Source organism: Camelus bactrianus, chromosome 16 (assembly GCF_048773025.1).
Source record: "Camelus bactrianus isolate YW-2024 breed Bactrian camel chromosome 16, ASM4877302v1, whole genome shotgun sequence".
Taxonomy (NCBI): Eukaryota; Metazoa; Chordata; class Mammalia; order Artiodactyla; family Camelidae; genus Camelus; species Camelus bactrianus.
In genome coordinates, this window is record NC_133554.1 from 628,305 (window position 1) to 642,786 (window position 14,482).

The 14,482-nt window shown below is 62.2% G+C and overlaps 1 protein-coding gene across 18 annotated transcripts in view; it reads right to left on the minus strand.

The window, feature by feature from the left end:
• Positions 1-1,113: 1,113 nt before the first annotated feature.
• PEMT (phosphatidylethanolamine N-methyltransferase) overlaps positions 1,114-14,482 on the minus strand; it is a 35,216-nt gene continuing 21,847 nt past the window's right edge. For 13 of the 18 annotated variants that reach the window (XM_074341947.1, XM_074341945.1, XM_074341954.1 and 10 more), the window contains 5 exons: positions 9,303-9,418; positions 6,225-6,370; positions 4,461-4,572; positions 1,649-1,723; positions 1,114-1,361 (listed from right to left, as the gene is read on the minus strand). In XM_074341947.1, coding sequence (XP_074198048.1) covers positions 1,304-1,361; positions 1,649-1,723; positions 4,461-4,572; positions 6,225-6,370; positions 9,303-9,418 — 507 coding nt within the window. In that variant the 3' untranslated portion in view covers positions 1,114-1,303. Of the gene's footprint in view, positions 1,362-1,648; positions 1,724-4,460; positions 4,573-6,224; positions 6,371-9,302; positions 9,419-14,482 lie in introns of those variants that run through there. The other 5 variants (XR_012499326.1, XR_012499328.1, XM_074341950.1 and 2 more) reach the window with 3 other exon arrangements.

A 14,482-nucleotide genomic window follows, 5' to 3' on the forward strand; every position in this document is an offset into this window, starting at 1 on the left:
GCACCACGGGCGGCCACGTCACCGGGGAGGGCGCTGAGGCTCTGGGCCCACCTGTCTCCCAACCCGAAGGGAGGAAAGGCCCGCCCATCCTGTGTCCTTAGAGGGCTGGGGGCTGCGAGGTGAGGCTGGGGCCAGGACAAGGGGCCGGCCCGGCCCCCACAGCTATGTGGTCAGGCATAACAGCAGGCCTCTAGTGGTCCAGGAGGGATCAGGAGAGAAACGTCATTAACCAGAGACGCGTTGTCAGCCGGGCCGGGGGGGGGGGGGGGGTATCGCCTGGCGCCAGCCCAGTCTCTTTCCTCTGAATCCTCTCACCTCAGAGGGAAAGAGGGAGGCGTGGGCTTGGAACAGAGCTGTCACTCACTCACGTGCCCCCTGGGACAAGTCACCCAGGCTCTCTGCACCCCAGGTCCTCTGTTCCCAAAAGGGGTGACCAGCCTGCACGGGAGTCAGGAGGCAGCCAGTGCAGAGGGCCTACCCCTACCCAGGCTCAAGCATTGGAGGCAAGTTGGCCCCTTCCCCCGCAGTGCCTCCAGGGTCTGCCACGTGCCGGCTTCTGGGGCAGGAAAACCCTCAGATCACCCACCAAGGGCGACCTGTCTCCCAGGCCAGCTCTCCTGGGCTGGATCCAGTGGCGTGGGGCTCCTACATTGAGCTCACCCCACCTCAGGGCCTCTGTAGTCACCTTTCCTGTGCCCGAAGGCTCTTCCTCCAGTTTGCTCCCTCCGGACATGTGGGTCTCAGTTCAGCTGTCACCTCCTCAGGGAGGCCTCCCCTGACCACCACGGCTGAAGTCTAGTGTGCCTCCCTGGCGGCCTACACAGGACCCGTCCACAATTTCTTGTCACTTAAATTTTCTGCATAGTATTTTTCACCCTTTAGTCATTTTCACTGGACAGCAGCTCACAGAGCTGGGCACCATAGTGACACCTCCACCCTGAGGCTGGGCTGGCTCACTGAAGGGCAAAAGTGGAGTGAGGCAGGTGGCACAGGTGGCTAAGGCCTGGGCAGGTTTCCCCAGGTGTGGATGGCAGTGCCCCCTCCTGGCTCAGGAACCCCCTCTCGGAGCCCCAGCCTGCTCCTCCCAACCTGGATAGACAGACTGACGGGGGCTGGGGTCAGGCGCCTTTATTGGTAAGTTAGGAGGCGGTGGGCGGCAGGGGCAGGGGGCTCTGTCCAGGGCCCCCAAGGCCGCGTTCCAAGGCACTGGAGCAGCTGCACCGGGCACCATCCTCCCCTCCCTGGGCGTGGCGCAGGGCAGGCTGGAGATGGCAGACCCTCAGCGGAGTGGCCACGGGCCCAGTCAGCTTCTCTTGCAGGCCTGGGAGGCTTTCTGCCGGTAGACCTCAGCGGTGAAGGGCCTGTGGGGGCAGGAGAGAGGCTCCGGTCAGCTGCGCTCGAGGTTGACACTGCCACCCAGGCCTCCCTTCTCCGATCTGGGGTGGATGGAGTGAGGGGGTCCGTGTGGGACCAGGAGGCTCTAACACTGCCTGCCCGCCCCCAGGCTGTACTGCGTCTGCCCTAAGCTTCCCAAATGCCACCCTGTGCACGGCCCAGCTGCCTGGGGCCCAGGAAAGGCCCTGAGGGGAGAGGCAGGGCCAGCCGGGGGTCACACAGCAGACAGCAGCCCTGGCCCCGGCCTACTCACTCCTCGTACAGGATGGCGACAACGTAGATGAGGGCCACCACCGCGGTCAGCAACAGGCCGGTGGGGCTGGCGTGCCTGTGGAGAAACGCTCAGTCAGGGGCAGGCCTGCTGCAGGCTCACCCGCCACGGGCCAGGCAGCCCCTCCGCGTCTGGCCTTCCCTCAGACCTGGGCCCCCGAGGCGCAGGCCCTGACCCGAGGACCAGCTCGCTGACGGCCTGGCCTGCCCGGCCCGGTCCTCAGGGTGGGGCCACGCTCCCTTCTCTCCAGCCCCCAGCCCCCTGCTGGGAGCTCAGGACAGAGTGGGAGTGACGCAGGATAGGGTGGAGGAATGACTGGCCTCCTCAGATCTCCCGAGGGGCCAGGTGTGCTCTTCTGCACTGGAGGCTTTCCCAGGGGCAGAAAGTGCTCTCTGCCCTCTAGGGGCGACATTCTCAGGCTGTTTCCTGGAAATGGGTCTGGGGCCCCCAAAGCCTGGCAGAGTGTCCAGGGGGTTCCTTCATGGGCCCTTCTGGCCACTGTGGCAGCAGCCGGGTCCCTGTGTCCAGAGAGGCGGGGAGGAGGTGGGGAGCTGGCTGGAGGGGCCACCATGGAGCCTGGGGGCCGGCAGGGAACATGGCCCCCGGTGGGCTCTGCGCCCCCAGCACGGCCTCCTTCACGGGCCCCAAGGCAGAGGGGCTTGAAGACATATGAGTGCCCTCTGTGGGCAGGGACCCTCTGCCCTGCCCACTCCCCTCCCCCCAGGACCTCACTCTGTATCTCTGTCAGGGGCTCTGGGGACAGTGGAGGCAAAGTGTCCTCTCTGAGCCCCCTGGCCCCCATTCCGTGGGCTCCGTTCGAATCAGCCTTGAAGGCGGAGCAGGCCCCCTGGCCCTCAGCACTGCCACCCGGACATGCCAAGGCCACAGGAGCTTCAGGGCTGAAATGAGATCTGCCCTCCCGAAGCCCGGCTCACTGCCCCGGTGCTGTTTCCTGGGGTGAGCAGAGCCTCCTCACCCACAGCCAGGCACCCCAGGAGCTGAAGGGGGGGGCAGCAGGCACGCTGGACCCCCTGGGTGGGCCTCATGGGTAGGGGCCTGTGGTCACAGTATCTCTAAGCTGACAACCCCTGGGAAACCACATTATCTAGGAGCCACAGAGGCCAGGGGTGGAGGTGGCTCCGGCAGCTGACTGCGGCCGACCCCCGGCCAGCCCCCCGGCACGGGCCCTGGGATGTGAGCCAGGCACCCTTTCCCAAGGGGTGTGTGTGAAACTTTCCCACTTTGAAAATGCTGTCAGGCTAACCGCCCTGTGAGGAGAAACTCATCCACATCTTGAGCCCAGGCCCGCCCCCAAGCCCAGGAGGGGGCGGGTCCCAGGGACCCCGCTGTGCCTGCTGGGGAGGGGGGCGTCTCACCTGGGCCCCTGGGCCTGGTGCCCCGAGGGATCCTGCTGCCCTGGGCCTTCCTGGGCCCCCACAGCACGGTTGTGTGGACACCAGGCGCCCATCCATGGGGCCCCAGGTGGGAGATGGGGGGATGGATGGGCTGCAGAGGGCCTGGGAGCAGCCAGCCCTGCTGGGTCAGCGTCTGGCCACCCGGGTAATGGTTTGTCTCTAATGAGCTCTCAGACAAAGGGTTCCCACCCCAGCACAGCTGAGGCCCCCTCCTCATCGATGACTGCATGGCTTATGTCCTCCTGAGGGCACCTGTGGGAGCCTGGCTTCCCTAGGGTCCCTTGTGTGTTCCTGAGAGCCCTGGCCTGACAGCCCTGAGGAGGGGGTGACCTCTCACTCCTGGTGAGAGGCACTGCTGGGGCAGAGAGGACCCACGTGTGGGCAGAGGAGGCACCTGTGTGTGGGAGGGGGAAGGTGTGGCCAGGGAGGGCTTTCTGGAGGAGGGGACACTTCAAATTGGGTTTGGAAGGACTGGGGATGGAAGCAGGAGGGAACAGTGGGTGTGCTGGCAGGGAAGGCTGCAGGGAGGACCTGTGTGGGGTTCACCCAGCCAGTCTCAGGTGGGAGATGCTTTGGGGAGCAGGTTGGGGTGTGGAGCCTGTCCCCCTGGATCCCACTGCCCGGGTGCAGGGAGAGGGGACAGGCTGCAATTCCCAGCCAGACCACAGTGCCCTCTAGCTCCTGGTCCCCCGAAGCCCAGTGCTGGGTCCTGGCAGCCCCCAAAGGTGGGGCTGAAATTGGCTCCTTTGGATCTTACAGCCTCTCTGGTCTCTGAGCACCTGTAACCTTCAAGGCAGAACGCTGTGTACAAAAACCTTCTACGAAAGAAGTCCTAATCCAGAAAATGGACAAACAGGAACCGTTCTGAAGGACACTTGGTTTAAGCCCAGGGCCCACAGCACCCCAGTGTCAGCCTCCTTGCCCTGAGGGTCACTGCTGGTGCCCGCAGCGGGCGATGCAGACAGCTCTGTGGGGCAGGGACCGCTGCAGCCTGGATGTGGCCACCAGGACCCCTAGCCCTGCTGTTCTGGCATGGGGTTGGCGGCCTATGGTCCCCAGGCCAAAAACAGTTTTTACATTTTTTAATGGTTTTTTAAAAATCAAAAGAATATTTTGTGACTCGAGAAAATTATGTGAAATTCACACACTGGTGTCCACAAACAAGGCTCGGCCACGCCCACCGGTGCACCTACTGTCTTGTGGCTGCTTCCACGGGCAGAGGCCTGCCTGCGGCCTGGGAACCTCCTCCCCTTTAGGAGAGTCTGCCAACCCCTGTTCTAGGATGTTATCTCCAGAGAGAACAAACTCCCGAGGTAGGGGAGCCCTGGGCTGACCCGTCGTCAGGCGGCGCACAGGGAGGGTAGGGGCTGGGGGCTCACATGATGGCCCAGCCCAGGTAGTTGGCCGTGCTGCCCCAGTACATGGGGTTGTCCAGGATGTTGAACGGGAATGAGGTCACTCTTGCCTCCTTGAAGATCCCGAAGTAGTCACCTGTGGACAAGTCAGGGCAGGACAGAGGGCCACGCTCGGGTCACACAGCCTGAGGGAGGCCCCCGGGGGCGTGGGGGCCCCCGGGGCTGAGGCACTGAGCCCCCAGCCCCTTCCGCTCTGGGCCTCAGTGCCTCTGCACGTGCTGCTACCTCTGCTTAGCTGTCTGTCCCTGCTCTCGGGACAGCCGTTCCTCCTCGGCCACTTCCCTCAGTTCACAGGGCCTACTGCTGGACCCCACACGCCCACTGTCCAGAGCAGCCCAGCCTGCTGCTCGCTATTTCTGCCCCCAACTCCACCCTCCTCACCCAAAACTGTGGTCCGGGTGAGCTCCTACCCATGGCACTGCCACCCCAACCCCTGGTGGTCAACCTGGAGGTCAGCTTTCCCACCGCAGCCAGGAAAGTGTGACTGCCAGATGGCCAGTCCCCCCTCCTCGAGGCACAGGGACACGGGGACAGGCCTGTCCATGGCACTTGCCCCCAAGGGCACGGTGCTGCTCGCTACGACCCCTCCCCAGACAGCCCTGAGCATCGTGGAGGGCGGGAGAGGGGCAGCTGCATTATCACTGTCTGGGGACAAGGGGGATGGGGGCTGGGGAGCCGCGGGGGCTAGGAGAGCCTTTCTTCCCAGCGGGCTGGAAGGCAGCGGCACAGAAACCTGCTTTGGAGTGACTCACGGGAGGGGGTGGCCGCTGTGCCCTGCATCCTGAGTTTCCAGGCCATTTCTCCTGGGGGGGCCGTGGCGACTGGTGCTCGAGGCCCCTTCCCGCTCCCTCCTCCAGACCTTGCGCCCCACCCTCCCCACTCTCCACCGACTCCCAGTGGGGCCACCCGCAGCCTCCTGACCTGCAGTGAACCACGCCCTGCCCCTCCATCCGCCAGCCCCCTCCCCATCCCACAGCCTTCTCTGCGAGCCCCACACCGTATCCCCACCTCCTCCCTGGCCCCCGTCCAGCCTCCTCATCGCTAGGAGAGGGTCTTTCCACCCCACAACCCCCACCTCCCGAGAGTGAAGCCTCAGCCCCTGCGTCGCCTTCGGGGACACGTGACAGGTCCGCCGCTCACCTTCCGCTGTGGCCCCACTGGCCCCTGTGCTCCAGCCACCCTGCCCGCCCCCACCTGCGGACCAGGGGCCCCCACGCGCCACCCAGTTTCCTGCCTGTGCACCCTCTTCCAGCAGCCGGGTCCCTCCAGCTCCTGCATGGGCACAAGGAGGCGCTGCTAGGGCCTCACCGCTGCCCAGGCCTCGCCCGCGTGCAGGCCTCTCGGGATGGTGCCTCATCGGCCTGTGAGCAGAGCCCCCGCTCCCCCCCTTCTGCCCACTGTCCCCACCCTCCCGTCCCTGTGGCTTTTCCTTCCACGTCCGGCCAGGCCAGCCCTGGGCTCCCAGCCCCAGAGCCCTGGAGCCGCAGGCAGTGGGGTGAGCAGAAGGGACAGTGCCCCCGACCTGTCACCTGCCCCAGCCCCACACCAGCCCCAGCATGTGGCTGGAACACAACGAATATAAATCCTGCCTGTCGGGACAGCCACCCAGCAGGACAAGGCTGGATAGCCTGGCCTCCCGAGTGGACCGGGGACGGGGGGACCGGCGGGGAGAGGGGGCGGGGCAGACAGGGAGACAGCAGGGCCCAGGCCCTGTCCTCATGGTCTCACCTAGGAAGGTTCCAGTGAAGCCCAGCGCCAGGAAGCTGGAAAGTACAAACACGCTGCCCACTCCCAGGAGTGCCAGGCCCGCGCGGTAGGCTGTGGGGTTGTCCAGGCTCTGCATCCTGGGCTGGCTCAGCATGGCCTGCATGAAGCTGTGGGCCGGGGCGGGGAGACAGGTCACTGCTGTGGGGAGGCCCCCTGCCCTGCCTGCCCCTGTCCCCCAGTGGCCCCCAGAGTAGTCAGTCCAGGGCCCTCAAACTCAGTGCCTGCTGGGGCCAGGCAGGTGCCGGAAATGGGTGAAGTGGGCAGCAGGGCCTGCTCGATGTTTAGATTCTTCCAGAGGAGCCAGAAACCCTAACTTGTGTGTAAAGCATCCCAATTTCTAGAAACAGACAATTAATGACAACCATTTTAGACTGGGCAGGACAGCAGGTGGGTTGGCCCAAAGACCACCAGTTTGCAGTCACTGACGGGGCAGAGGGAAGCAGGCTCACGGAAGGCAGGACGCGGGCTGGCCCTGCAAACCCGGCGCTGGGCGTGTGCATGTGTGGCCGTAGGGCACAGCCACTGTGCTCGGGGGGGAGCCAGGAGCAAGGGTCAGGGTCCGCCTCACCAGGGGAGGCGGGCGGCGCGGCGAGGGGGCAGGAACAGACTCGAGGAAAGGATGTGTGTGGGAGCAAGTGCACGCCTGCATCACGACGCACCCCACGCCAGGGTCCTAACGCTCAGGAAAGACGCAGGATCTGTCTCACGCAAGACAGCTACCTGACTCGCTTCGTACCAGGAACCCCCCAGCAGGGTGGCTCGCCATCCACCCACCCACCGACCCGTCTCTCCATCCGTCCACCTGTCCTAGCCATCCAGCCATTCATCCTTCCCTCTGTCCATCCGTCACAGGGTCCTTCTGTTTGCCAGGCTCTTGCAAGCAGAGCAAATTCACCATCTCTGTCCATCTGCTCCATCAGTAAATTCAGACTGTCGTAAAAGGACCCTTGTGTTGAGCTAAAACCCACCTCCCTGGACCTCCCTCCTCCAACTACCTTCAGCTCTTGGAGAACAGAGGCTGCCTCCCCCTCCCCTGAGTATCCCTGGCACCTGGCACACGGCAGGCAGAAGGGGTCCCAGTACATACGCATCAACTGGATGAAAAGCGGCACCCCTCCCAGCCCCCCAGGCTGAAGGCGGGGGAGCAGGGAGGGAGAGGGTCTGTGAACAGACAGCAAACAGGACGCCAGGGGCAGAGCCCGCATGGTGACCCGACAAACTGGCACACGGGTGTCAAGCATACCTGGCCGCCGCTCACACTGCCCACGCCCCCTGCTCCCTGGGCTCAGGGTCACCTGCTGCTCCAGGCTGAGCCTCCGGGACGGGCTCAGGGTCACACACACCCAGGGCTGTGCCCAACTGCCACCCCCATGCCCCACCCCCACGCCCTCACCTGGCCTTTCTGGTAAACCAGCAGCCCTGAGACCCAGGCACACCTTCGAGCCTGCAGGCCCAGCAGCTGAGGCCACGGAGCAGACGGTGAGGGCACGGAGCGGGCGTGGGCTCTGCTGGGGCGGGGCTCACCTGCAGGCCCTGAGCTCCTTGGCCACCAGTGCCTTAGGGACCACACAGCAGAGACAGTGCGAGTGTGTGTGTGTTGGGGCTGGGGGGGACGCACCGCTGTTCGGCCCCTGGGCTCTAACTGCCAAAACACCAGTCTGACACCTGCCCCTCCCTCTGGACTGACCCTCGACCCTCAAACCTAGGGCAGTGAGGCATGGTGGGCACCCTCTGGCCAGCCCCAGGCTGCCCACAGCCTGGCAGACCCACCTGACTCAAGCTTTCTGGGGCCCTCTGGGGCGACCTGGTAAGAGACTCAGAGCCCCAGCAGAAGAGCGGTGCTGGGCTTCGGACCTGGGTGCCCCGGGCTTCAGCGGTCACCTCCGTGTCATGGTGACACACACTGGGAGCCATGAACCCGCTAGGCTCTGCCCACGGGGCCTGGGTGCAGTGGGAGGGACTGGAGTGAGTCGAGGGGGACACCATGTGACAAAGCCGGACAGGCACACTAGACAGGGCCAGAGCCGAGATCCGACAGGAGACGTTCGCCGGGGGAAAGGTGGGCAGGAAGAGCGTTCCAGGAGGAGGAGCAGCCGGGACCCAGAGCGAGGGGACCAAGTGCGGCCCCCCCGCCGGGGGTCACTGGCATTGTCCGGCAGCAAGGAGGCCCCTCGGGGTCCCATCAGGGCCGGTGCCCACCGCGCCCACACCGGGCTTCCAGGAACACGTGGCCACCGTCGGGTCTGCAGTTCCCAGCGGCTCCATGAAGCCAGGAGAGCACAGTCCTGCACCGGGAACCTGACCAGGACGCTGGGCTCCCACGGAATGTTCTGTGCTGGGGGTGGGGGCGAAGCGACCCAGCCACTTGTCTCGGGGCTCCACTCTGAGAACTTGGAGTGAGCTTTTGGTCACCAGTGTGACAAGGCTGTCTGCCAAGGGGGTCCCACGGCGCCCACTTCTATCCGCGACAGACAGCCGTGCGGGGACCTCGGGCTCAGGCAGCTCGCTCGTCTACCAGCAAGTAAGCCGAGCAGAATCCCCAGGAAGCAGGCGTCCGACTCACTTATCTCTTCCTGGTGCGCAATGAAAGAAGCCGTACCCCAGAAACAAGCAAGCAGAAACGCTCACCTGCGCAGCCCCTGAAAAGTCACCTGGCGTTTGCAGCTGTGATGCTGCGCTGACTCTGCGCGTGTGACGGACACGGCGCCTTCACACAGGGAGCCCCCACAGCCAGGGGTCCTGTCCCACAAGGCGGCGTGGGAGGGGCGGGGCCAGGCCGCAGACCAGGAGCAGCCTCTGGGAGGAGCCCGGGGCCCACCCAGCCCTGTCTGCGCCACCCCTCCGTGCCCAGACCCCAGGACGTGGCCCTGACCCGTCCCTGCGGTCGCCGGGCCGCCTCTGCTGGCAGGAGTGTCAGGACCGGGGGCTCGGTGCAGTCAGGCGTCTTGATGGACCCCGATACCGTGGCCGCCCCACGCAGGTGCGGGCTTCTTACAACGAGCGGACAAAGGGCCGTGTCTGGGTCCACCGGGGACTTACCAGTGGGAACGCAGCACGTTCAGGAGCAGGATGGCGCCGCCCAGGGTGTAGCAGGCCAGGTGGGGTGACCGGAAGGCCCTGCTCAGCTTGCGGGTCTTGTGCTCCCATCTGGCGACCTACACGGGCGGGGAGAGGAGGAGACGCGTGAGGCGTGTGCGGGGAGAGAGAGGACGAGAGCCGGGGAGCCCAGCACGCACCTCCACCCTTAGGCCTCTGCGGACGGACCACAGGCCCCTGGAAGCAACCTCTGCAACACAGCAACAAGCAGTGGGGGGCCTGGCAACCAGGGAGACACCCCGAGCCCAAGAGCGGCTCTGAGCAGCCGAGGATCCCTCCACCAGGGCCCAGCACATGCTCACGTCCCAGACACACAACATCACAGACACACATCACACGCATCACAGACTCACATCAGACACATCATAGACGCACAACATCACACACACACACACCAGAGGAGACAGCGGAGGGGAGGGGGGTAGAAGGGCAGCCTGAGGACATGGGGGCACAGGCCCAGTGCCCCACCCCACTGGGCACTGTCACCTGCTGTCCTTTGGCAAGGCCACAGGGACCACCCACACCCTCACCCCAACTCCCTAGCACTCCCCGAGGCACAGACTTTCACACTTAATTTTCAGCCACAGAAGCTGTATTTAACTTTCCAAACTAAACACACCTAGAATCTCAACAGCTACCAGCGGGGCTCAGTGAGGAACCGGTCCAACCAGCGCCCCTCCAGCCTCTGCTGTCTGCCTGCCTGCTTCCCACACATGGGCCACCGGGCCCCCACCGTGGGGCCCCCACTGCAGGGCTGGCTGGGCACCAGGGGATGATCAAGCTGTGCTCTGGGGCAGGAAGCCGGGGTGGGGGTGGGGGGCCAAGACCCAGCCAGGGACGCGGGGGGAGCAGTCGGCAATTTCATGAGCTCGTTACCCATCTGGGCCCTGAATGTGAACACGGTATAAGGTGCGGAGGGCCCCCGGGGCTCAGTCATGCCTCTCCAGGACAACTGTCACCTCCACGGTGGCCTCAGCAGTGGCAGGAAGCCTTCACCCTGCGGCTGCTCCCTGGACTGGACTGCAGAGCACCCGGACCACTGCTGAGGAAAGGCTTTCTCCACAGAAGGCCCACAGCTAACAGGGCAGGAGGGAGGGCGCAGGGGAGCATTGCGCTGCAGCTCCCAGTGAAGGGAGGGCAGGCAGCCGCCAGTAACTGGGTCCGGGACAGGGCGGGAGCCCGGCGGTGAGGGCCAGGCTGAGCCCCCAGCCCATCTCCGTGTCGCTCAGAGGCCCTTCCCGAGGCACCGGGACCAGAAGCGTGAGGCGCGACGGCAGGAAACCAGGAGCGGGGCAAGCAGGCAGGTACGGGCAGGTTCGCACGCTCAGCATTCACGATGGGCCCCCTGCCCCTGCCTGCCTGGCTCCGAAAACACACAGGAGCACGTTAAAAAGTGCCACAGAGATACGCTCACCCAAACCCAGGAAATTCTACCGGACAAATGGCTCAGCCCCTTGAACACACACGGCGTGGGGAGGGGGGGAACTGTTCTGGTGCAGGGGCTTGGAATCGTGTGACTGCGGCAGCATGCAGACCTTGCTTGGCGCCTGCTTCAAACACCCCACCTGTGACAGACACTTAGGAGACAGGGAAAGGGACAGCTGAATGGCCCTAAGTCACTGCTGCCGTCCTTTCTGTCTCCAGCCACGATGGAGTTCAGCCTCTCATCTGAAACAGCCAAAACACAGACAAACGTACAAGGGCCTTCCAGACGCTGGACATGAAGGAACGAAGGACGTGATTTAAACCTGACCACGTCAACACTAACGCTAAATGCTGACGACCCAAACACCCCAATTAAAAGGCAGAGATCGTCAGACTGGATCAAAAAGCAAGCTCCGACTGCGAGCTGGCTACAATACACTTTCCTTATGAAGATACAAACCAGGCAAGAGTGCAGGCCGGCCCGAGAGACGTCCTGCTGACACGGGCCAAGAGGAGGCCGGAGCGGGGCGCTGAGTTCAGACAAAGTAGACCTCAGAGCAAACGTTATTACTGAGACGAAGACTGTCCCACAATTAATGGAGAGGACACAGCAAGCACCCTTGCGCCGATCCCTGAGCTTACAGGGCCTAAAGGAAGCGACAAGCCTGCAGCACAGAAGAGCGACTTCCACACCCCTCTCGATATGGACAGCACCAGATACAAGCCTGACCCCCAGCCAGCGTGGTCTGTTTACGAAAGACTTCACAGGAAACAAATCTGTTTCAAGTGCACAGGGGACATTTACCAAGATAGACCGTATTCCAGGAAATAAAACAAATCACAGTAAACTCAAAAGAGCCTCACATCACACAAAGGGTGGTGTGCTTTCGGCCGCAGTGGAATTAATCGGAAATTAGTAACAGAAAGGTCTCTAAGGAAATCCCCAATCTTCTGAAAACTAAGTAACACATTTCCCCCCCAAAAAAAATTCATGGGAAAGAGAAGAAATCAGAAAGGAAACCAGAAGGGTTTTTGAACTGAATAAAACGAAGGCACGACATACTGGTGTCTGCGGGATGCTGGGTGGACAGCGCTGGGAGGCGTTCACGGCGCTGAGCACCCCCAGGAGAGAAGGAAGGAAGGGGTCCAGTCACTGGTCTCTGCTCCCACAAGCAACTAGACAAAGAGAAGAAAACGAAAGCCAGGTGGGTAGAAGGAAGCTTGGAGTGGAAATCAGTGACAGAAAACAGAAAAGCTACAGAGAGAAATCAGTGAACCCAAGGGCTGGCTCCCCGAGAAGAGGAGCAAAGCCCCTCCACCCAGACGGATGGACAGAAAAAGACACAAACTCACAGCATCAGGATGGCATCGCTCCAGAGCCTGCGGACGCTGAACGGGCAGAGAGCGGGCGCGTGCTCAGCAGGCACCAGCTCCTGGGTTCAGTCCCAGGCCCTCCACTAAATAAACAAACAAGTAAATCTAATTACCTCCCCTGACTCCCCCCAAAAGAAGAAGAGGTTAAAAATTCTCAAAAATAATAAAAGGGCAAAAAGGGAATATGCATAATACTTTATATCGATGATTTTGATAGCTTAGAAAAATGCAGAAATTACAAAAATTCTCCAAAGAAGTGGAGACCCTGACCAGCACTATATCCATCAACATACATGTATTTTTTTGGTGGAGGTGCTGGGGATTGAACCCAGGACCTCGTGCCTGCTAAGCACGTGCTCTACCACTGAGCTATTAACCGTGCCCTCGTTAACGTATTTTAAGGTAGAGTCAAAAACCTTCACACAAAGGAAGTTCCAAATCCAGATAGCTTCACTGGTGAACGCTACCAAATATTTCAATACCAATTATGTCCAAATGCTTCCCAAAAACTGAAAAGGAAGGAGCACTCCCCAATGAGGTCAGCATTACCTGATACCAGAATCAAAAACATTACAAGAAAACTAGAGAAAAATATCCCTTCTGAACAAAATGCAAAAATTCTAGACAAAATGTGAGCAAATCAGCAAATGGAATCCGACAACATACCACAAGGACAAGTAGGGTTTATACCAAAAAGGAAAAGCTGGCTTAACGTCTGAAAACGCATCCATGTCATTCACCGTGTAAACAGACTAAGGAAAACATGATGATCACCTTGTAACAGACACAAGAAACATCTGACAAAACCCAGCACAGGTTCCCAACAAAAACTCGGCACGTGAGGACTCACGGGAAAGGCCCCCGTCCTGACCAGGAGCATCTGAGGAACCTGCAGCGACGGCACCCCGAGGGCCGAGCCCCTCAGATCGGGAAGAAGGCGGGCCAGGCGAACGTGGCCCGGCCTGAGCTACGCAGAAACGCTGAGGGAGGCGACAGGGAGGTGGGGGACTGGCACCCGAAAACTGTGACGCTTCGCTGAGAACTTAGAATAAATGGAGACACAGCGTCCATGGGTCTGGAAACTCAGAATTATTACGACGTCCGTTCTCCCCAACGGGTCTATAGATTCAACGCAAACCCAATCACAATCCCAGCAGGCTTTCTGTTGCAAACTGACAACCTGATTCTAAAATTCACACGGAAATGCAAAGGACTTGAACAGCCAAAACAAACGAAAAGAACAAAGCTGGGCTAAAGTGACAGATTTTGAGCTGTGTAATAAAGCAACACGATCAAGACTGTGCTGCAAAGACAGACAGATCACTGGAGCCGCACGGGGAGTCCAGAAAGAAACCCACAGCTGCAAGGTCCACGGACGTGTGACCAAGTGCAGAGCAAGTCAGGGGAGGAAGGCTGACCGCACCGGGCGTCGCGCACGAAGAGCAACCGACCTGTAGCCCAGACCACGCACAAAAGTGAGTGCAAAATGGATTGCGCATCCACACACAAAACCTGAAGCTACAAAAGGGCCAGAAAAGCTTTAGGGCCCTGACTTGCGCAACGATCCCTACTTACACCACGGGAAGTCCATAAAAGGAGGGCGTTCGATGAACGGACCCTGCGTGTCGGGCGCTGCCGCCACCGCCGCCCCCAGGAGTGAGCGCCCCCCGCTCCCACACGCGCTGCCCTCCGCCTGCACCGACACCCAGGGCGCGCAGCCGGCGGGGCCCAGACGGCAGTGGCCCGCGACATCCCAGGCCCCTTGGACACCAGCTTCACACTGAGCCCCCACCCGCGGGGGCGCCCTGGTCCCTCCGCACCTCCCCGACCTCTCTTTGCCTGCGAGGACACCCACAAGGGGCCTGGGGACCCTGTGACAGGCCCGCTGGCTGGCACGTGGGTCCTCACAGGAGGCTAAGCACCTAAGAACCACCCTCTCCCCTCATACGGGCTCCGACGGCTTCACCAGCCGCTTAAGCCAAGTCCAAAGGCCTCCTCCACCCTCCCAGGGGAGAGCTGGCGCCTCTGGCCCCAGCATCCACCAGGCAGGGGGTCTGGGGACACCGTCACCCCTACCAAGAACTCGCCCTGCAGTGGGGCCCCTGCCCCAGCGGGGGAGGCGGGAGTAAGGAGCCCCTCGAAAGGCACCCCCCGTGGGTCTGGGTCGGGCCTCGCGACACACCTGGGGGCCCGCTGCCAGCTGAGCTCACGGCACAGCCCTGGCATCGTGGGAGGTGCCTGGCCCGGCAGGGAACTGGGGCTGCTAACGGTCTCTGCACCTGACAGGGAGGACCACACCCCAAGCCTGTGGGGAGTCTGCCCTC